Raw genomic sequence first — 23,432 nt, 5'->3', positions numbered from 1 at the left:
GAGGAAGAGGCGAGCTACAGATCGTCATTCCTTGCTGTTCTGATCGTCATTAAGGTAGGTGGGGAATTCTGCACCAGTATCTGGGGGTTCCTACGGGGACGGGCTGTACAGCGCAGCTGCAGGAGCGGGGCTCTGCTCCTACCTCCTGTGAGTTTTAGGACCTCCTTACAGCCAAGGGGAAAATTTGCCCCAAAATAATCAGTCTTACAACACTAAGCATTTCTGATCTTTAATACTCATGGTAGCAACAACAGCTGTACAGTACCAGATAGTAAAGAGACTTTCCCTCTCAAAAGGTCCTGGTGTAGAAGGAAGAGTGCGTATTAGCCAAACAAGCCAGTCCCTCTGTTATTCCCCAGGAGGAACATCTTACAAATGACAAAGTGAGGAGGAAAAAAAAACCTAGTCACAAGTTAAACACATTTTGCTGTGAGGTCTTTGTACACAGGACAGGGCTGGGGGTGGCAGGAGGATCTGTTAAAGTCAGCACTACCCATGAGCTAGAACAGAATAACCCTTAATATAAATGTCCTCCAAGACACCGTTATGCCAAGAATTTGCACTACCAGGTGTGGCAGCCACTACCTAAACGCTATATATCTTATTAAATGACCCCCTAACAATACATGCGTACCGAGCAAATAACGCTACAGAGCCAATCCATTCTCCTCTTCCCCCCAGGCTCTAAACGTTATGGCATGCAACTTCCATTTAGACATCGAGTGTGTTGCAAAACAAAGCCAGTTGCACTTAAAGAACTTTCAGCTGAGCTATGCTCTGTAACCTGAAAGTCTTAACGTGCCCACAAGCACGGTGCACTCTGAACCACCATCAGGAGAATGATGGCTCCGCGGCACGCGGTGGAACATAAAATAAGTTAAAACAAGTAAACACCAAACCGCTAATGTTAAAGCTAGCTCGGCACTCAGATGTTTAGACTGCACAAAGTTCGTTGGTTCTAGTTTTTGTGAGAAGACTGGAGTAATTCTAACCTTGAGGAAAAGATGTGAAAGCTGCAAGAAGGTCTCCCATAATCTGCAGCTCTTTAGCAGCTGAGTTTTAGAATAGTGAGCTTAGATTTAGGCACTAGTACCAGCCCACTGAAAAGTAATTTGTCCAACAGTAGCAAAATACAGGTAAAAATACAAGCATCTTTAACTGACCTTCCTTAGGATAGAGATGGCCTTTTGCTGATGGTTTATACAGCACCGGTGCTTTGGAATTTCCATGCCTCAACCAAAGATGTATGTAACAGGAATAACAATGGATGGAAAAGATGAAGGAAACAGAATTGCCTAAAAACCTCCCGAAGAACCAGACCACCATAAAGAGCCAGGTAAAAGCGCCAGCACTGCTGGAGGACTGGGAGGGCTTCTTTCCTTTACACAAAGGATACTTGTTCATTTTAATTTAACTGCATCCCACAAGGCCCAAATGTCACTTCTAAAAAGAAGTTCAGCTAGGCCACTAAGTCACTCTCTAATAAAAGGACAAAAGTGTTCACTGCAGGTAAGAGCAGCAGGTTTAGCAGTAGCAGTTACAGATGGAGATACAACCAAGACAGAGTACTTGGGCATCACACTGGCTGTGAGCTTACATCAAGCTAACAACCACGTTACACGGGACAGGTTGCAAATAGCCCAATGGTCTAAACGGCCACGTCAACACCCAGCGACTCCAACCTGACGAGCCTGCAATGACGTTCTGCTAGCGGCTCATGCAAGTCTTTAAAAAGTTAAGGCTTTTTTCTCCCGTTCAAACTTCCTAATTACCATCATCATCATATTAAACATTAAAACCAAATCAAAACGGACAGCAGTCTGCCCTTGGCTATTGCCTTACTGTCAAGAGTTGGGACCCCTGCTTACACCTCAGTTTGGGAAGGGAGACGGGAGCTGCAAAGAAGCGTTCCAATCCAGAAACGTGATGTTAGCCACTGAAATTCAGTCTACTGTTCACACCTGGATCTCCCACATTTCAGCTTTTTATTTTGTCCTTCTGATTAAATAAAAACGATTAGATGCTTTCCGGCTTACACTTCGGTTTTCTCTCCTTGTCAAAACACCCTTTTGCCAACCTAAACCGCATTAAATACGCCCGCTACAAAGTGTGCTGCCACTCGAATGCCTCCGTTCCAACTCATCTGGCAAACGCATGGGATCGACTCAGACGACGAGGTTGAGGCTTTAGGACCTAACTGGCTAAAAGGACTAGCCTTTGAGACGATCGAGCCTTTCAAAGACTCAATATTAGGAGGAGAAAAACAGCATAAAGTGGGACAGGGCCAGTTCATGTTCGACAGCTCCAAGCTGCACAAGGCAACTTGTGCTCTGAGGATGTTGGGCATTGTGCTTCATTAGGAAACAAAATATAAGCTTTCCACTCCATTAGGAATGACTTTAGGAGTGAAAGCACATAAGACGACGACTCACCTCATCAACAATGCACTGCAATAACTGGAGAGGCTGCAATGGAAAGAAGAGAGGGAAAAAGTATTAGCCTATATGCAATATCTTTACAGTGGAGTGGAAAGAAAAAATCATTAATGCAATAAAATATAGCAAGATTAATCAACAGCAGCAAACTCTTATAAAAACATTGATGCTCAGGATGTTCTATTATTTCTAATGGTACCTAATCTAATACAGGCAGTTAAAGGTTTGCATTTTCTTCAAAATGCAATTTGCTAAGTTTAAAACAAGGCATTCAAGCATGCAGAGGAAGCAGCCATCAGGAAAAAGAAAAGTGAATTTTTTTCTGAACTCATAAAGCTTACCATTAAAGATCCCTGGTTTTTCTGAATCTGAAAAAAGGCAATATGTAATTAGCATGTCATAATCAAAATGACTCACTTGGACACATTATGATCACTGAGAGAAAATTATTGCATCGCTGGTGGCAATTTGTGGGCATGTGTTAACACAATTTACATAATGAAAATACACAAATGTTAATAGCTCGCTTCTCATTTATAGGCGAAAGTCAGCAGAATGTTAATTTCACACAACACTTTTTAGTACCCTCCAGGTTGTATTAGAATAGGAAGAAAAACCATAATCCATTTCAAAAGGCTGTTTACGATTCAGATATAAATAATGTTTTATATTGCTAGATTGTGAACACTGGGCTTAATGTTGCAATCATTGCTAATGTTATGAAGCTCACTCTTTTTAAATTAAAAACCGATTTATTTAAAATTGAAATTAAATCATAGTCAGAAATTAGAATTTTGGATTACTGCCAGACTCTGCTCCCAATCCCTTTTTTGTGAAGAAAACTTTAATTATGTGGTTGAAGTATCTGCCGCTGCTCAGGAAAGCCTTTAATACTCCACTTTTACCCAAGTTTCTTACATATTCCAACCCAGTTTTACTTTGACTATAAGTAGAGCGTTGCCATCTGCGAGGCTGGAAAGTTTGATGAACTTTGTATTGTTTTAAATGGCAAAGGAAAGACTTGTTATCGGTCGTCTCCGAGCCTTTCTTAAATTTATTAACACCAATTTGGTTGGGAAATTAATTAATAGTTTGTAGTAACAGACCGTTCGATTGCTTACAGAGAGCTACAAAAATATTCCGGCCCATACTGGCAAAGCACCTTTCAATTACAAAAAGAAACAAAGGCAGAATTACAATACAAACAATTAAATACAAAACACAGAGCGGGTACTTAATGCAAAACATCTGAGTGAATTTAGGGATGCTGGTATTCTGATAATTTGCGTATGCGTACCATATCTAATGGGTGTGGATAATTAATGACGTATTTTTCCTAAACAGACACAAAGTTGCTTGCAACCCAACATAACCATGATGCAAACAGAATGCAGTCCTTCGCGGAAATGTTGTCTTCTGTTCTAACAGAGTTTATTTGGCTCGCCCCTTACATTTAATATTCTCTGTTGTATAGTGCCATGATGATGAATGTTGTAGGGCTGCCATCAGCTTTGGAAGCGCTCTCCCCCAGTACCCAGCCAGAGGCAGGATCCTCTGGTAATACTTTACAGGTAGTAAAATGTAATATAGAGGAGGTTGAAAACTAGCACCAAGAAAATAGCTGGTATTATGCACATGAAGTCTTTCATTATTGTATTAATAGCGCACAAATATCCACAGAAAGTTTCTGCGTATAATTCTATTTTTTCCAAGGAAGAAAAGAAAATAATAAATAGATGGAGGTAGCCCATTATATTTTTTAATGGTCAATGTTAATCTGTTACGATTCAACAGAATAAATTTGCTGGTTTGCATTACTGCTAATAAGCAAAATATTCTGTCTTTTTTTCATACTTCACTTCCAGATGCTAAACGACAAAATAGACTCAGCTTATTCAACAGGGATGAGTCGGAGCTCCTTCAGATTAGCGCACGCGAACAGGCGACTCAGTTTTTCATCCAAACAGAGTATCGGTCACGTTTCCTTACCGGGAAAATAGGTCTCCTCATGAAAAGGAACAGAGGTGGGATCGTATCTAGTAGCCTCAACACAGATATGATTACATCCAATTTCAGAACAAGATTTAAAATATTATTTCTAATAAAAGCGCTCAGTGCTTCTAATGAAAAATAAAGCAACGCAAATCGAAGTATTACAGAATTCTTCCTGTGACATTGCAAATCTCCGCTGGAGCAGCAGGCCCAGCTTCTGCGAGAGGGAGAGACGCGCGCTCGCTCACACACACATCGTTACCGGGTTTTATTACACGATTTTGATGGCGACATATTATTTTGAGATCATCTTCATAAATTTTGCATTAAGGTAGCTGTGCCAGTACCTGGAATTGATTCAAAATGCTTAAGACACTCAATTACTTTTTAACACTGTTACCCGATGTAATGACATATCTGCTATTTCCCTTGCATTTGATGATGCAACATCATTGTAATTGATTCATTTTCCCAATTAAATAAAGCTACTGTGCTTTCCTCTATGCGAATGCCACAGAGACTCCCCACTTAGATGTATTACCTATTTTCTCCGTCTCAGATATATTGCTTGTAAGGCTGCGCTGCGCTTCTCTGTTAACTCCACTAGAAAATGCAATGTTACAGTCATATTTTTCAAGTTCTGAACAGCAATGAACTTAGCTGCATTTATATTAGGCATATTTTTCACTGTTAAAACTATGTTGTTTACCTTTTCCAGGATCACATTATTGGGCAGCCTCCGCAACTATAAACCAAACCTAACTGACGACAACTTTACAGTCAGTGCTTCTCCTTTTGCACACAGTTCATGAAAAAGTGAAGCATCCCATTTTATAGCACATTAAAAACAGTTTTTAAGGTACTCAACATAAAATGTTTGATCTTCCTGTTCACGCACGGTCCTTTTTTTTCCCTCCCCTAACCAGCTGGTGGTCGCGCGCTACTGGGAGATAAGAAGTTTAAGGAGGTGGGTTCATCTCGAGGGATCCAAGAGCTCAAGAGCTCGAGCGTTTGGCGTGTCGCTACCCCATCCGATGCTCAGAACGCTCGGGGATCAGGGTGGACACTGTCACTATCGTGGTTTTCTATTTTCCCTGAAGAATTTCAAATAGTGAAACAGTAATGGTGACACAACTGAAAACCCTGCTTGAAAGGAAGACAAAAGAAGGCACAGCGTGCATTTTAAGAGCATCGAGGAACACTTTGATGCGCTCCTTAAAACATCATTCTCGTCCCAGAAAAGTCACTTACTTTAAGCCCTTCACCACCACCGTGCTCCCTCAGCCGCGCCAGATGAACGCACGTAAGGCCGTGAGCGCATCGCTGGAAAACCCAGTCGGTCAGAAGGTTTTGTAAGCTTTTCACACGCAACCGAAATTGTGTGGATTTGCAGAATTAGATATGCTATTTGATATTTTTGCACCTGTATTGTATTTGCTGTGTTTTTACTTACTGCATGTGACCATTTATAAGTTGAAGAAGCAGGGCAAATGATAAATAAATCTATCACGTTAACAGTCTGTTTCTCAGGTCATGAAATATCAGTGGTATCTGGATAAACTGCTCCATAAAGAACATTCTCCAAATGGCATTTTTTTTTAGGTTGGTTAAAAATGCAAAAGTTTGCCTCCCGCTTCATCTACTATTTAATGAATGCCTCTGGTTATGAAAAGCAACTTTTGACAGACCATCAGGTTATATTTCTGTCTCCATGGAGATACTTTGGACGGGAAGTGGCTGAGAAGACCTCTACCATCCCTTTCACATTATATTCACAAGCACAATCAACGAAACTCAAATGAATCCACCCCGGGTAACTTAGAGGAGTCACTAGCTACAGCTTTAATTTTCGCTTTTACTCCCTGGAATTAGGACTTGCCCTGGAGCTCTTGTTTGAGAGATTTGCAGGTGACCCAGGGTTAGATCTTCCCATATCAGTTAACAAATTTTCTCTTTACATATATACTGCTTTTCAAGCTAGTGATATTTTTTTTTAATAGAAAAATACATATACCAACAAATCATACAGTTATGATTTTTAAGGGAGGCTTCAGAGCAGAAGGTTTATTTTCCTTATCCAGGAAACTGTGGATTTTAAAAGTACATATAACTTATTTTTAATCTTTACGAATGAGGGTTAAGTTCTATTGAACAGCAGAAACGACAGACATTGTCTCCTATTGACAAATGACCAAGACAGCCTTGCTTTGTCTCTGCCCTGCGATAAATGGAAAAGGAATATATAAGCATTCTGCATTTCCACATGGTCTTCACCACCACGGCTTTCAGTCTTCCTCTGGCATGAAAACACGATCTTCAGACATATTTTACAAAGTCTTGCAAAAGTGAATGGTTATATTTCTGAAAGAAGTCAAAGCACCATAGCCACTAAGACTGACCCCCCCTAATTTCTTCCTGATATTCTGAACATCCCCCTCATCCCAAGCTGTGGATTTTGCAAATGGCAAACTTCAGTCACTGTCACAAAACAGAGGACAAAAAGGGATAAAAATAATTTTGAAATAATAAAAAAAAGACAATTCACAACAACCTTAATATTAAATATATTCTTACAATTATATTACTCTGGTTTTCCCAGAGGTCTACAAACAAATTTATATAAAGAGATTATTTCATCCACCACTGAACTGCAGCCACTTCTCACAGAAATCTGTTTACCAGAGTTTAGTAACACAATTCAGCAAAGTGGGCATGAAAAACTACACACTGTTGAAATGATGGAGGGAGTGCAAGAAGCCAACAATAACTACTACACTGGAGTAGGACTAGGATGCTAATGGTAACCCAGTCCTCAGTCAGCAGGAATGTGGGACAAGCAAGTCTCACAAAACCCAGTAAATTTGGCAAACTGCTGTTTAAGACCTTGTTTCAAGCATCTCAAAAAGGGGGGGCAGCCATAAACCAAATAAAGGAACGGGGTCGGGCTTTAGTTCTAACCTGGTTTTGCTTAACGTCACCCATGTTCATTAAGTTTAGTGAAATGATCACCATGCTAAGAGAGAGGAATACCAGGATAACCTCGAGGACACTACGGAAGAGGAAAATCGATCACAGCTGAGCATGAATAATGTCTAAAAATAATGGTAAAAAAAACTCCAACAAAAAAAAAAGGGCAAACCCAATAGTGGGATAGGGAGGAGTACAGCCTGAAGACACACAAGGTTATCCATTCTCCAGGCAGCATCGGAGTGCTGTGTCTAAGTCTGTGCACTGGACCCCCGAGAGCTGTGGGCCAGCTGGAGAAAGTTCAAAGAAAAATCACAAGAACAGCCAGAAATCTAGAAGGGAGAGACTGAAAGAATTGGGGTCTTTAGACTAAAAAATGGAGTGAGGTTGACATAACCACCAACACCGCTGCATCTCTTCTCCATGTTCATTGCACACACAACTACCACTATACCCTGTGGCGAGGAAAACCTTTCCAATAATAAAGCCGAGGAACAAATCATCTAAGGAAAGCAGAAAGCCTCTAATACCAGAAGCATTGAAGAGCAGCAGATGAATATCCATCAGGCCTGTCCCTCCTCGTAAGCACACCATTGCAAGTCCTTTCTAGCTTAAAGAAAACAGGTTAAGATGGCAATGGTTAAAACCTGTCACTGGAACCCATCTAAAACTGGAACCCATCCTGAGCCTTCTCTGACGAGCTGCAAAATCAATTGCAATCACTACACATGACAATTCTCAGGACATCTGAAAGGAAATAACCCAGCATAGCAAAAATTTGGGTATACGAGTAGAGTTCTCTAACTAAACTGAGGTGCTGAGCGGGTTTGGGCAAGGAAAGGCACCACGCTACGCAACGAGCATCCTCTCCTATGTCATTCGACTGCCCACCACAGGTAGCGTTGCATTCCCTTGTGAATTAAACCCACGGTTCCATGGGGCTGGCAGAAGAACGGCTGCCGTGGAAGGGAAACACCTGCCCAGACCTCAAATTCATTCACTCTTATTCTTGCCTTTGGGGCTCCTCACTATGTTGAGCAACCATCACCCAGCAGAGGAGGACGAGATGGTTGCGTGTGCTGTGTCCTCCTACAAGGTATGTTGGAAACGCAGCCCTGAGCCTCTGCGGAGACCCTTGCACTAGCAGTCCATGAATGTAGGGCAGAGCAAACATTGGGCCCGCTACGACCATCTCCAGAAGCGCCTCACAACCTCGCAGACCCGTGAGGAGCAGGTACTCTTGCTCCTCAAACAGCCTGAAGGCCACAGTTCATTTCTGAGCTCTTACAGCTGCACCCTTGGTAAGGAAAGAGGCAAAATGGAGCAGGGATCTGCTGCACCCTTGTCTCTGTTCACTCCAGTTCCTGGGTGACTTGGGAAGAACCAGGCCAAGACAGCCTGTTCAGCGCACAGAAGATGTAAATTTTCAGTAAATCCAATATTTGCTGACAGTTTGCAAATGGCCACCTAAAACAACCAACTGCACAAATCAATCTACCTACTGCTAGCTTTCTTCCTAAGGAGAGCCCATCTCCCAGGTTTCAGTTTTCATCCAGGCAAGCGATTCAACGGCATCAACTGCAGGAACTACAACTGGGAGAGATGTTTCCTTCCAAGCACTAACATCTCCCATTCCGCAGAAGCACCAACTCATCCAGGAGATCCTTACACATTTGCAAAAATCTCTCAGAAGAGATGTCAGTATTTCCTCCAGGATGGGTTTTGGGTTCCCCCCCCCCTCCCCTCCTGGTAAGTAGCTCTCATGGCAACAAACGTCATTTCATTTCAGGATCTTGCTCAACTTCCGCAGTCAATGCTTAATGTCACCCATGTTCATTAAGTCCTGGAATGCCGGTCACAAAACACAGCCTAACCCCTGGTCCCTCAGACTGCCTGTAATTGTTAGGGTTAGAAAGCAAAAAAACAGTATCCATCAGTCTTTCAAGATTGTAAGCTAATAATCCACTCTTAAAACGTATTAAAAACACATTAAAACATATTATAAAATCAGGATTTACTAGCTACCTACATTTCCAAGCTTGTCTGTATTATTCGAAAATCAATTTTGTATTTAAAAAAAAAAATCAGACAGGAAGATTAAAATAAAAAATACAAATTTATACGTCAGATTCCTTACAGATTTTTTTTCCCCCTAAAATCTGTCCATTTTCAAAAAAAGAAAACATCCCTGGAAAAACTCAAAACTAAATTAAAATTTTACAGCAAGTTTCTAATAGACAAATCAAATTTAAGTTCAAACTTATTTCTGGCTAAGGAGAAAAAATAATAAAGCAAAATGTATCCGAAGTATATTATCTCACGAATGATATATGTAGTGAAACCTATGTTAAGAAATCGGTAAGAGTTTAAAATAATAGTAGATGACTTAAAATATTGTGATTTCTGGAATATAATATAAAAGCAAAAATATTTGCACAAATATATCATATTTAAGATACCATACAATAATTTAATTCACTATTTTGGCATTAGCATTTGAACAGTGTTTAATGTCTTTTAAATGGTTAGATATAATGATATATGTGGAAGAAAAAACATTTCTTTCTTACTAGAAAACATGCTGTAACCAACCCTCAATTTATTCTCACAAAATAAATGAATGCTTAAAGGATGTTTCTGTCAATTGAAAAAACAACAGTAAAATGGCTACTTCACATGCCAAGTTAAACTAAATATTTTTTTCCTTGACAACCTGCTTACATTTAAATGAAACCAGGCCAAATTTGGTCAATAGTATGGATTACATATAACAAAAAGAATCTTAGACCATGTTAATACAGGGATCAGAAAGTAGCAACTTCATTTAAAACCATGCAATTATTTAGCAAACTAAGATACAGCAAATAAATTAATCTGTTTTAAATGGAAGCGCTTGCACAGTAGCTTTTTGACCTATAATTAAATCTTACTTGTAGAAATCACAGCGAGGGTAGAATTTGCTGATGAAAGAATAAAAAGAAAATCTTGCAAAAAAAACCCAAAAAAACAACAAAACCCAACCCAGCTTTGGTATCAGAAATAAGAGGGGAAAAAAAAAAAAAAAAGAAACATTTGCAAAACCTTTTCCTGCTGAAAAAAAGAGCCGGGTCCCAAAGCTGGTGTAAGTCTGCATTGTCCCCTCATCTCCCCGGAGCTGCAGAACTGATTTGCTCCAGCTGAGGATCTGGCCCAGCAGACGCAGAATATTCTGCATCGTCTCTCCGTTGCTTTTTCTGTGCTGGGGTTTGGTAAAAGTACAAACCTTTCCCTAACAGGAGGAGCAAAAAGCAGATTTCTTTCACTGAGGATTTTTTGCCTGTATATTTTCTTATAAAGCAAACCAATGGCAAGTCTATAGCGAACGCTTTCTTGGGCTATAAAATTTCCTATTATCCACTTATGTTTTCTTTGCAGTGGGATTTAAGGATGCCTCTTCCTTGAGACGTGTAATATGTCATCATTTCGTTGAACTAACAGGCCTGACAGTCTTGTCTCTCCGAGTTAGAGACACCAGCGCTCTGTGCTCGTACTGCTGGTAAAATGAAGGTGAAAAAGCTGGGAGAATAAAAAGAAAGGGCAAAATCTAACTAGAACTAAATTCAGTACTAATTCATTCCCATTCTTTATCAAGCTGCAAAAATAAACTCTTTATATTAAAAATGACCCTTAAATTAAGGTCTCTCTTACTTTCACTACATTTTGAAATAACTTATTTGAATCCTTGGATTATATATTTTAACAAATATCATCTTCTGTATTCATCATTTCTCCTGTCTTTTTGATCTTTTTTTCTACTTATCATGTTCTTTATTTGAAACAGATTTTTAACAGATAATCTTGATCGTTATAACAATATCTTGCTTGCATTTTATTCAAATAATTCTTAAAAACAGCTTAAAAAGCCGTTTGGAATAACATCAAGCTCTCCATCAATCAAATGAAAAAATTCCGCTGGCGGTTGTATAAACATCAGATCAACTCTGATGTCTTCAAGGATTTCAGAGTGAACCATAAAAAACTCCATTAACTTCTGACAAAGAATGCAAATTAATCACAACATGGGGTGAAATGAAATTAAAGGCTCTTTTCTAATCAATGACAAGGCAGGATGAAATATTTGTTACTCTCCGCGTTCAGGCTGCCGGGATGCTCGCGCTTCCCCCCCCCCCACCCCGCACATCCCAAATGCAAGGTGTGAGCACAGATTCACCCAGGGTAGCCGTTTAGCCCTCCCCATCCCTACAGCTATCTGCTTACAAGTCGCCCAGATTCACAAAACACACTAATCATCTGAATCTCAGGTGCATCCCATTTGTTATTCACACTCTCCCGGTGCCAGTGAAAAGCCTGGCGTAGACAGATGCACCAGGAACCTTAAATGACAGTTTTGGCCTCCGGAAGTGCGATCGCTACAGCAAAATCTAGTACAGCCTCCAGGTGAAATGTCTGGAGCTCCATATGGAGCAGGGAAAATTAACAACAAGATGAAAATCGCTGTAGCAGCGGGGAGTCTGAATTTAAAAAAAAAAAAAAAAAGAAAGAAAAAAAAGGGGAAAAAAATTTAAAGATGAGGAAAGAGAAGTAATAAATTAATGGGGTGTGAAAACATTCAAAGCTTTACAATACCAGGGGCAGTATTTGCTCAGATTTGGGGGGGAGCAGTGGGATGGGAGGGTGCGGAATGGGGGACAGGATTCTTTTGGTGGATTTTTTTTTTTTTTTTTTTTAAAACTTCAGGTCATTTTCATGTAATTTATTAAGTGAGGCCTGGAATTGTAGCCAAAGGAAGGAAAACATTTCTCTAAATGCAAAAGTATCTTAAATACTGTCGTCATAATCCACACTTTCCTATAGCTGATTAAATCCTCGGCAGCTGAGTGCTGCCGATTTCTTTGGAATATTTCCCTAATGGATGCGGCGTCCCTTTTAACATCCTGCTTTGTATAAAGTTTGACTACAAGCCGAGAATATTTAGTGGGCAATTCTTTTCATTTCTCCTAAATTGCATTATCATTAAACAAGTCATTGCCCCCCCCTCGTGTTTTTATACAATATACTGAATTTGAATCTGCGTGATTAACTGTACGTCACACGGTTTGTTCAGCCACTGCACATCTTTGGGGTTCCAACTTAAAATTTAATTAAATATCTTGTGAGGTGCCATGGCCTTTTGGGTTTGTTTTTTGGGGTTTTTTTTTTTTACAGTTCTTTCTGCACAGAGATGTAAAATCAAAATCACAAAAATTAAGGTTAAACTTCTAAAAGAAATTTAAAACTCATTTTCCCTACCTGCCTTCTTCAGATACCTAAAAAGCTGGGCAAGCTATGGACTAGCCACTGGGTTCGGTGAAAGGGGTTTCCTTTCTTTTTAAATATTTACACAGGAAAGAACTTTATTCAAAATTGTCTGGTTTTCGTGTGTGCGTGTGCACACACCGCTCCTATTAATTTTAATAGCGCCGCAAACACATCAGGGGAAGAACATACCCTCAAGAGCTTACGTTTTGTCTGGAGGAAATCCTGTGGGCGCAGACCCTGCTCCTTCCGAAAGGAGTTTTACATCACAGCAAGCGACAGCACGCTGCAATACCACGCCAGGAAAAGGAGCAACTACACAATGAAAACCGCCACCGCGTTAGAAATTTACCGTGCAAAGTTTTTATAGTGCAAAAGTCTGTTCTTTCCTATTTGTCTTTTCCTTGTTCAGATCACTACCTTTGGCAGTTAGCTACAGATGATGGCGTTAGCTGCGTATCAAGACAAAAAAAAAAAAAATTTACAGTAACTCCAAACACACCCGTAAGCAACTTTACTTACAGGAGTAAGTTGCTCGCACGCAGTTGCTCGCTTTCAAGATAAGACTTTTTTCGTGAACATAAGATTAAACAATGGTAGTGTGACAAGTAAGTGTTGGCAAAAGAAATACTTATAAAAGATGTGGAAAATGAGAAGTGCTAAGTTCCATCATTAAAATATTCTACTAAAGGGCAGGAAAAAAAAAATCATCCTTTAGTCTTACTGGCATATTGCAGGTCCTGAATTTCCACACTGCAATGATTTCCCCCTATAAATCTTATTTATTTAAACTGAATTTACACACACCATTTGCCTGTGTCTTAAAAATAGAGAAAAAGGGGGAAAAAATATTTTTTTAGCTACAGCTGGAGACAAACTTTCATTTGCAGGAAATTTCAGGTGTTCTCAAACATGTATCCATACTTTCCATTTTCAGAGAGAAGTAACTTCAAGTTATTTAGGGACAAATTCTGCAAACACATATAGTATTAGCTTTATTCATTTGAATAAACCCACTGAAGCAAGGAGGATTTACTCAAGTGAGTGGCTGCAGAATCAGGCCCTTACGTAGGGAGGTAAATAGATACTTTGACATTAAAAAAACCCTACTGATTATCCCCCTCGTCAGAGTGGGTTTTTAAGTGTTCTTGTGACCAGCTATGTAAGCACACGTCTAAAATACATATTCTTCACATAAAAATCCTTATGAAAAGCAGTTGCTTGAAAAGCTTAATAGCTACATTTTAAAGTTTCACCTCCTCAAGTGTTTTACATTAAAAAATATATACAATTTCATGGGCTACTGACTTGCCAAATATTCTTTTACAAACCCGATCCGTTTTTTAATTAGAATAGCAAGAAGGATCTTAAACTAGCAATCATGTTTTGCTCCCAATTCAGCAAACAAATTTTGGTCTCGAATCATACGCGATGCATGCGCTCTCACTTCTTTCCCCAAGCTCCAACACTTCTGCGAACACAGGGTTATCTTAAATTGCATCCCACGTCACTTTGATTTAGTGTTATAATACACCATCTACAATGAACATCAAGACACTCAACGAGCACAAGTGAGTACGCCAACGTATGGAGGACGCTTCAACACAAGAGCTTCTTTTTCAATCCTCTCTTCAAAGGAGAGGGTACATTTTAAAATATGGATAAAATATGCAAAATATGTTCTGCTGACCAGCTACAGCACTTTCCGTCAGGAAACATTTTCCATAGGAGATGAGTGAAAAATCAGTATATTTCTACGTATGCAAAACCTTTGCGAGTCCATAAAAGTGTCAGGAGAATTTGCTTAAAACAGCTTATAAAAATGGGAGAGAGAATGAGTCCCAGCCTATTATTCAATAACCATGTTTGTGAGGCATCTGCATAATCTAACCATGCATAAATTAGTATGTGTATTACAACAGTTATTTGCATAATAATAGCAAGTTAATAGATGCTTAAAGAGCACAGACCAACACCACCTTTAAATCAGACATGCCTCCAGGCACTCTGATCTGTATAGACCAAGATGCAGAAAACAGTGTTCATAAAACATACGAAAACATAAAAACCCCATTCAAATAATTCATTTTAGTCCCTGGACACTTCACTTTTTCCCCTCTTCCAGGAAAGAATAATTTGAGGAACTACAGAATAGTTTTTTACTATGCATTCTACCATCCATCTTGCAGTAAGAATTTAAAGTAATCATCAAACCTATTTTTGGCTTAGTTGTTTTGTTCTGAGCTCCACGTTTTTTCAAGCATACAGCAAAAGTATAATATTACGTGGTACTGCAGTGCTCGGCATCGGCCCAACCATTGCCACTGAAGATGGAAATAGTTTTACCACTGGCTTCAATGGAACCGAGTTAGGTCAGTGGGAAGTTAGAAAATGCCAGTATCTAAATAAAATACCAATATCAGGTCCTCTTAAAAGGGAGAATCCAGAGCTCCCTTAAGCATTCCATTCACATGGTATTTTTTATTTGAGAATATTTGAGACCATTGCACCATTATTAAAAATTGAAATTGAAAATGAAAATATAAAAAAGGAGTAGATCCACCTTCCTACTTCAAAAGCACTGTTGTACATACTGGATTATTTTTTAATCTCACAACAAAACAATCATTAACATCATCATAATTTTCCTTCTCTCCAGGGAAAGAAAATCTAGAGTTTGGAGAAGAGAAAAAGAGGGGGGAAAAAAATCAATAGAGACTTCTAAATGACTCCTTCAAGATACCGCTTTTCAATTTAACAGGACAGATTTATTTGTATGTGGCTCAAATGTTCACAATTGCTCTCTGCACCTTCATACATAGGAATGAATGTCACAGTGGCAAACAGCAGTAATGAACAATCTTACCTGAGGATATGGAAACCTCCCAAGAGCAAGCTGGGAAAGGAAATAATATTTGTCTAGTTATATAGATTTGCATGGAGGGCACATTTTCTTAAAGAGAGAAAAGTACTCAACTCTTACTATTGTATAAATTGGAAAATGTCAGCAAAAGTAATTCTGAAAACACACAAAGAGCTGTATTTAGAATGGAGTCATTCACAACAGTTACCCCTTGTTCTTCGTTTCTGAGTATTTCTGTATTTCCCAAGCTCTTTTGCCTGTACCACTTAGTAACGCTGTTTGATGCCCAAGTTCCTGAGGACTCTCTAAATTAAACCAGTTCAGCCTCAATAGCGAGGCCAACGACACTGACCTTTACTGATAATTATCTGAAAGGAACCCGTATTGTAGAGCATGCACTGAACTCCCAAAGTCCTTACTTAACTGGCTCAGAGTAAAATCTGGGTTATATAGCTGAGGTTTGTTTCCTTATCGGTGTCAAACCCAGCTAGGAACCTGCGAGTGGGGTCTGGAGAGAGATCATGGCACCTGCAAAAAGACACTTAGTCTTTCTTTGGATCTACTTTTGATTGCACACGAGATCAACTGGATTTATTGCCTGTACTTTGTAATTCAATGGATGCATTACTGGAGTATCTGCTAGTATCAGTATCAGACCCCACAACAATACTCCTGTTGCCATAATGCCATAGCTAATAAATGTTCCATGATAAATTCTTCACACAAGACTTTAGGTTTTCCCATTTGGTATCTGAACCTTGGAAACAATTTCACGAAAATACAACTAAGTTATTCTGTCTACGATTCAGCAAAGGACAAGAGTTTTCAGCATTGATGAAGACTCCTCCAAAAGGGCACTCAGAGCAGCTCCGTTCTGACCTGCTTTCTGGAGAAGTCCACTTCTGTCCACATTTTACAGAGGAGCTGTAGGCAGATGAGATTCTACGCTACAGTTAACCTTCGTGAATCCTCCCCTTACCAAGCTCAAGAAAGTCTACCAAAAAGGTTATAAATGCACCACTATCATTGATTTGTCTGCATGAGAAACCACGTATATTCACACATCACACTGAGCAAAAGCATCAATGCTGAAGGTCTCAGCCAGCATGTCATGTACCACAAATGCTAAACCACACGTCAGTGCTGGGTGGAAAGCTCTTTCATGGCACCTGCATGGCCATCGATATTTGAGCTCCTCAGTGCCGTGGTTACTTGACCTCACCAGATTGCAGCTGAGGCAGCTGCACTAAGCTATGATGAAATTTCAGCCTGTCCAGCATCACAAAACTACCCTAACTACGAACAACAAGGTATGGACAGAGCTGTAGCAAGGTTGGGAAGTGATGGGGCAAAGACCAGTAGACATACTCGTGCCTCACCAGTTCAGGAAAAAGGTCACGAAAAGGTAACAAGCAGAAGCTGACAGCATGCGTGGAAGCAACCAGGCAACAGTGGAAATGGTGCCCTTTCTGCAATTCCAGGTGCCGTCCAAACCTAGTCTCGTACTAGCCATTTGGCTGCGAGCCTTAGGAAACACAGTAAACTTCTCCCAGATCCTCAGAAGAAGGACATTACAAAAGCAGAGTAGGTTTTGAAGCATTTGTGTAAGAGGTATGCAAGAGAAACCCAAAAAGAGGAAACAATTTTTTTGGTGACTACTCTTCAAACAAGCTTTTGCAATATTGAGATAGTATTTGTCCTGAAAGACTACAGACATAGCAAGTGGCTTCTAGAAGGGCTACTTGGTTTGTACAATACCTTTGAATGCTTACTTATTGCACGGACACATCACAGTTACAGGAACTGTGTATCTAAATTTCCATGCATCACTGAAAAATCACCCCAATCTTTCCTAAATACGGGAGTTTGCGTAACGACTGAGGAGGAGCCATTACAGTCTGCTCTACCAGTATGGTGCTGACCAAGGAGCCCTACTAGCAGCGACACAACAAAGCAGAGCAGTTTTCCTGAGATGTTTCTATTGTGTCACTCATCTCTCTGACAGTTGTGATCTGCCTGTAGACTTCCTTTTGGGGACCGTTACATTTGCTTGGTCTGTAAGGCCAACGCCTACAGAATGTAGAAGAAACCAGGCCTACCAGAGACCCTGGAATAGGGAACAACAATAAAGTGATCTCTTCAGTAGGCACTTCTCCAAAGTGATACAATTTAAGCTAACTTCCTCCTCCGGGTTTCTTCTGTGCTTTGTCTTTCAGGTTTGCCTTCAAGACTCAACTCTTTGGGGTGAATTCTGCCTTTCAGTTTTGTTTCTGCTGCAGCGCTGAGCTCAGTGCTTCTTTTCGCAGCAAATTCGTTCTCGTAGCGAACAAACTTGAGCTAAGCAGGCTCGATCACCATCCCTTCTATCACTCGTGTCGGGTTCGCAGCTCGGAGTCACTCCAGTCACTCTTTGATGGCAGGCTTTGAAATACACTGCTAAATAGGTAAGCAAAAGCCCTACATTTTCGGTCATGCTCAGCCTTAAGGACCAGGAACTAATAAAACCTACAAAGCACTGCCCTTTTTTACCTTCTCTTCTTTTGGGAGGACCACCCTTAACTTCCAAGAAGCTGCTCGAGATCCTAAGAAGCGCTGCTGCTGTGATAGCTTGTAAGTGCCTAGAAATAAACCTACACATACCAAACACTTTTCCATAAACAGAAGTAGAAGAAATCCTGATTTTTCCAATGACTACTGACTTAAGAATAGTCATTACAATAGCTACAGACTTGTAGGAATGTAGTATTTATCCCACTGTAGAGGAAGAAAATAATTATGGCTACATGCACAGATTCTGCAGATCTTATTTAAGCAGAAAAACGACCACTGCTTCGATGATGACTTCAAACTAAGCATTTTCATTCTCACTGGAGATTTCTCTCCTCTCCCTGACCATCACACACCTCAGCAGGGGCTCCAAAGGCAGCAGAGTAATTGGGGAAAGAGCAGTTTTCTGCCAGACATAAGTACACAGTGTATAAATGAGCTTCGAAGAATCCGAAATGCATCGGGAACAAGATCTTTAGGGGTTGTTAAAAAAGAAATGCGCTTCTCAGTGAAGCTGCTCCTTGACCGAGAACTGCAAAGCAATACAGCGATGGACAGATCATGTGCCAGTTCTGCATCCCCCCTGAACCACCACTCGATTCATCTCGTCAGAGTTGTTTCCTCCCTGCAAGATTGTCAAGGTATTATAAATTAAGAAACTTAGCAAAGAGTATGTAATCTTCCCTGAAATAGCCTGCAGATATGTCACTGTACTAAATGTGTTTCAGATTTAATGAAGCTTTAATGTCCTTTTTAATTTTGCCTGTTTCTGTATCACCAGGGGTCGAGCGAGGCAATCAGCACTCAAGAGGGTGGTTTGGTTTAAAACTAGGAAAAACTCATTTGCTTATGAGTTGCACTGTATTTTCTTAATTAAATTTACTAAGTAAAATGGTTTAAGTTCAGCCAACCAATGACCTCTGTATGTAGATTTAGATTTATAAATAGCATCACAGTTAAAGTAAAGAAAAAAAACAACAAAAAACCAAACAGATTAGAGCTTCACTAAAGGGATTTTCATACTGTCATCTGTCTCAAGAAAGTTGTATAAACATATGCAGCACAAGCCCAATGCAGAATACAAAAAAAATGTAAACTACCAAACTAACACACTATCAAAAACTTATCTCCTCTGCATTTACACGATACAGCTCAGGAACCTGTAATTTTGTTTTGAAGGCATTATAACAAAAATACAATATTTCCATTCAACACTAGGTTCGGGACCTGATCAGTATTTTATGCAGCTCTGGATATTAAGGAGGGGAGAAGGGAATGCTGAAACTTCAAGGAGCTAGTTCTCATTTCCCTATGGATTCCTTCCCACTACACGAGAACTGTAAAAACCATCATTTTAAAAAGGCCCAGTGACTTGCAATGCCAGCATGGTATGGAAATACGAGAATCGGACCATATCAGCAAGAAATATGGCAGAATAACACTTTCCTACACCATTTCGCTTCACTAGACATGTCTTTGTAGGGCTTTTTTGGGGGTGGTGGTGTGGGTGGGTTTTTTAAAACTTACTACTTTCTTAGACATAGAAGTAGCCCATCAGAGCACTTAAAACGCTCATCTTATGGTTGGATCCTAAAAATAACGTGATGTGCACTTCTGAGTGCAAGTACCTGACGGGAGCCTTCCCCCCGACTTGGGCAGAGGTGCAGATGGATGTACGGGATGCACATGGGTCACATTTTAAACCAGTACTTGATAAAACGGGATATAATCCCAGATTATTAAATAACAGGCAGAGGTATAGTCTGCGTGTACGCTGATTTTTATCAAACTATATCTAAAAACACGTAAGGGAAAGCAAAAAGAAGAGGAAGCAGCCAGTTTGGTAGAGGCAGGTGCCTAAACCCTCTATACTCCGCAGCCATAAGAAGGGCTGGAAAGCAACTCCAACCTGTTCCTAAATACATACATTTAACGTGCAGCTAAGTGACCACAAGATTAAAATGACTCTTTGAAATAAAGTATTTAATAATTTTGGAACTGAAAACGGAAATCCAGAAATCCTCACTAACAAACTGCTTTCTCTACGTCGCTCTTTACTTGCCTGCCTGTATATTGTTAATAAGAATTACAATAGCGGCTTGGTCCGTATCCTGTTCAGAAAGTGGCTGAGGGAAGGAAGTTCAAAACATATTTTTAGGACACTCAGGCAATAAAGTCTCCCACTTAGATTATTGTCTATGTTGTGCAAGTTGTTTTTTAATTTACAGTTATACTGAAAAGCATGGGATGTTTTTATTCTTAATTTAGACACATTCCATGTTTCTCAGCATAACTGCAAATTGAAAATAAGCACTTACAATATCACTACTGATCTAGCTGAAGGAGGACTTTATAGTCTGAAATGTTCTAAAATTTGTTCTTAATTACCTTGTGCACATTTTACACAATTAAATTTCCATCTAAGGATTTTGCATTTAGATTGTGCACTGCAGTTAAACCCTCATTTTATGGAAAAGCAGCCGCCACTTTGCAACATTCAGACACAGGAAACTTTAAAAATCAGACTTAACTACTGGATAACATAAAATTCCCTAGGTGAAATTTCATTCCAAGACCAATTTATACATTCCTAGATAGATGGCTTAAAATCACCTGAAACTCTGCAGGGTATGGACCTTAATAAATATTAAATACCTCAAAAACTACTCTAAGATTTTTCTTTCCTTCTAATATCAATTTCACTGTCCTCTTATTGCACAGTTAAAAAAAAAAAAGAATCCAAAAGGATATAACAGCAATTTACCAGCGTTAAAGTGCTTCTGAGGTTAAACTGACAACAAAGAAGAACAGAAACACAAAGCATCTTGAAGTAGGGTTTCAATTAAATGTGCAGGATTTAGTAATGCAGGACGAAAAAAGAGTTACAAATTAATTTAATCTTCTGCCTATAGTTTGCAGCTGCACTCCAAAGTGTCTGGGGCTTAAGAACAAAGCCTTGAAAGGCCTCAGAGTGAGGAAAGCTTCAATTTTTAATGTATAACGCCATTAGCTGATAACTTGTGGAATCTGCGACCCCTGCGGAGGGGCATAAGCGCGGGTAACAGAGACTGATGAAGTGACATATTTGTTCATGTCTAGGACTATGAGGAAGAAGGTTATTACTAATACCGTCAGGCCCAACAGAAATATGCCCTAATAACCTTTGGGACATTCCCTGGCTTGAGCAGATGAGTTTGAGATCTCTCTACATAAAATATATTAAAAATCAAAGCCTAATTCGCCTTAATTAAAGATAATTAGTTTCACTTTGACTTCTTTTAAATATGAACTATAGTAAATGCACTGCAAACTAAGGACTGCAGACAATCATGATTAAATTGCACACTTCTTCCTCGCCACAAATCCCTTATATTACCAGGCTTTTACCGCTACGTCTTCAAAGGTGTTGCTCAAAATAGCGGCGCCTTTTCTGAAGGGAAAAAGGCGGGACGCAGGCCTTTCAGGGCCAATCTATGGAAATTGTCAGGTGCAAAATTCACACAAATGGGCCACAAAGATTAATGAGACTACTTGTTTGAGTAGAGAGGCTTCCTGCTTATTTGTTTGCTGGAGTTAGATTCAATACCTAAAAGAAAAAACCAAAATAAAATGTTCAATTCGGTTGTGCTGGTGGAAACGCAGCTCAACTTCAGCGAAGCAGCGGCAGGGCTGTTCTCCATCTCCGCTGGCACGAGAGCGCTCATCTGCCATTGCAAACCAATTAAATAACGGGGAAAGGCAGACTCGACTGACAAACATTTCGAAATTTTCGACGTTTTGAAAGGTAGAAACAGCTATACTACACAATAACAGAATAGAGAGCATTAATCTATACTCCGTAACGCTATATATTACGGATACACCACAGCCGATATTATTCCTTAATTGTCCACTCATCTATCTACTCAGGTAGAGAACTGTATTATTTATTTCGCTGCCGCACAGACTGCCCGCAGTGGCCTAAGAGCAATTGCTGAGAAACATGATACATTGAGGTCTCAACCCGCGCAAACTGTACCTAAACTTACACTTTATTGCAGCTTAGTTCACAATCTTCACCTAATATAGGGTTACATCCCAGTGCAGCAAGCGGATAAATCATCCTGGAATATTACTCTGGCTAAGTTTAGCTGTGAGTGGAGCATATGTGCTTCCGAGTCACTGAAGCAAAGGCCCATAAAATACACTAATTACTGGAAGTTATGGTCACTGAGTGATTGATAGCGCTCTGCGAGGCAACTTCCCCGTTTTCAGCGATTCTGACGGGCCTCCCCCACCACACGGCAATTATTAATTCATGACCCAACCCTCAGGCACTGGTACCTTTACTTCTAATTCCGCTACCACAAAGATCGCGGATGTAGCTGGACATTGTCTGTCTTCATCCTGGTGGCCGCTGAAGATGGCAGATGAGGAAATGGAGCTAACAGCCGCTGCTTGGAGAAATTGCTCAAAATAGCTCTAGGGGGAAAAAAATAACTAGGCCAGCTTTTTCCTAAGAACAAGTTTCTGAAACGCATCATTCTGTCCAGAATGATTAAAATGACATAAATACTCCACAATAAGAAAAATTCAAGTTATTGGGCAAAATTCTGTGTGTCACAGCCACTCTCAATGGCTGAGAGAAGTGTGCAAGGACTTGTCCATACAGGCCACAAACATCACACTACTACAGTCCTTAAAAATACAGAGAAAGAGGGTGAGGTTCATTGCAAAAAAACCACCACTTTTTATTTTCTTGCTTTCCTTAATCCTAAACGAAAGATGTCTCTTACTAAATAGTCACACCTATGCAATTATCAGTGGTCCAAGCTGCAAGGCCCAAGGCATGAGTCTGCTCTCAACCATATTTCACGAAACCAGAAAAAGGCCAGAAATGGAACAGTTCCTTTATAAAATTGGTTCCATTTCAGGAAGGGTCTGGCCAAGGGCTGGGACCACAGAAACCTGCGCTGCGCGAGGCCCTGCGGTCGGTAGAGAGAAGACGTTAGCCCACAGAGATGGTATTTTCAGAAACACTTGGTTTAAGTTTTCTCTAATATTTTTTAGAGTGATCTGCAGCGACGAAGTGAACACCCATCACGTCCCAGCATTGCTGGTTATTAAGATGGCTGGGCACAGAAGCGACACTTGGTGGGTTTTTTTAGGTTAGAGAAGGTTGGAATTCAGTAAGGAAAAAAAAAGAGAAAAAAGAAAAAAAAAAGTAATTTAAGACATATCATACTGTATCTACTGAAATGTGCCCAGATCCATCCAGTGCATCAATTTAAGAACGTCTTGAATTCTTAGTGTAGGAATGGGGAAATCATGTTCTTCACGTTTGCTTAATGATG

The 23,432-nt window shown here is 39.9% G+C and overlaps 1 protein-coding gene across 2 annotated transcripts in view; it reads right to left on the bottom strand.

Annotated features, from left to right (window-relative positions):
- Window positions 1–23,432, bottom strand: part of MAP2K5 (mitogen-activated protein kinase kinase 5) — a 139,228-nt gene that overhangs the window by 36,529 nt on the left and 79,267 nt on the right. Inside the window, exons 17-19 of one of the 2 annotated variants that reach the window (XM_054836851.1) lie at window positions 15,556–15,585; window positions 2,777–2,803; window positions 2,433–2,465 (exon numbers count right to left, since the gene is read on the bottom strand). In XM_054836851.1, coding sequence (XP_054692826.1) covers window positions 2,433–2,465; window positions 2,777–2,803; window positions 15,556–15,585 — 90 coding nt within the window. The remainder of the gene's footprint in view (window positions 1–2,432; window positions 2,466–2,776; window positions 2,804–15,555; window positions 15,586–23,432) is intronic. The other variant, XM_054836852.1, reaches the window with a different exon arrangement.

This window comes from Grus americana, chromosome 10 (assembly GCF_028858705.1).
Source record: "Grus americana isolate bGruAme1 chromosome 10, bGruAme1.mat, whole genome shotgun sequence".
NCBI classification, from domain to species: domain Eukaryota; kingdom Metazoa; phylum Chordata; class Aves; order Gruiformes; family Gruidae; genus Grus; species Grus americana.
The sequence above is the reverse complement of the archived record's forward strand: the minus strand, read 5'-3'. Positions and strand labels throughout refer to the sequence as shown.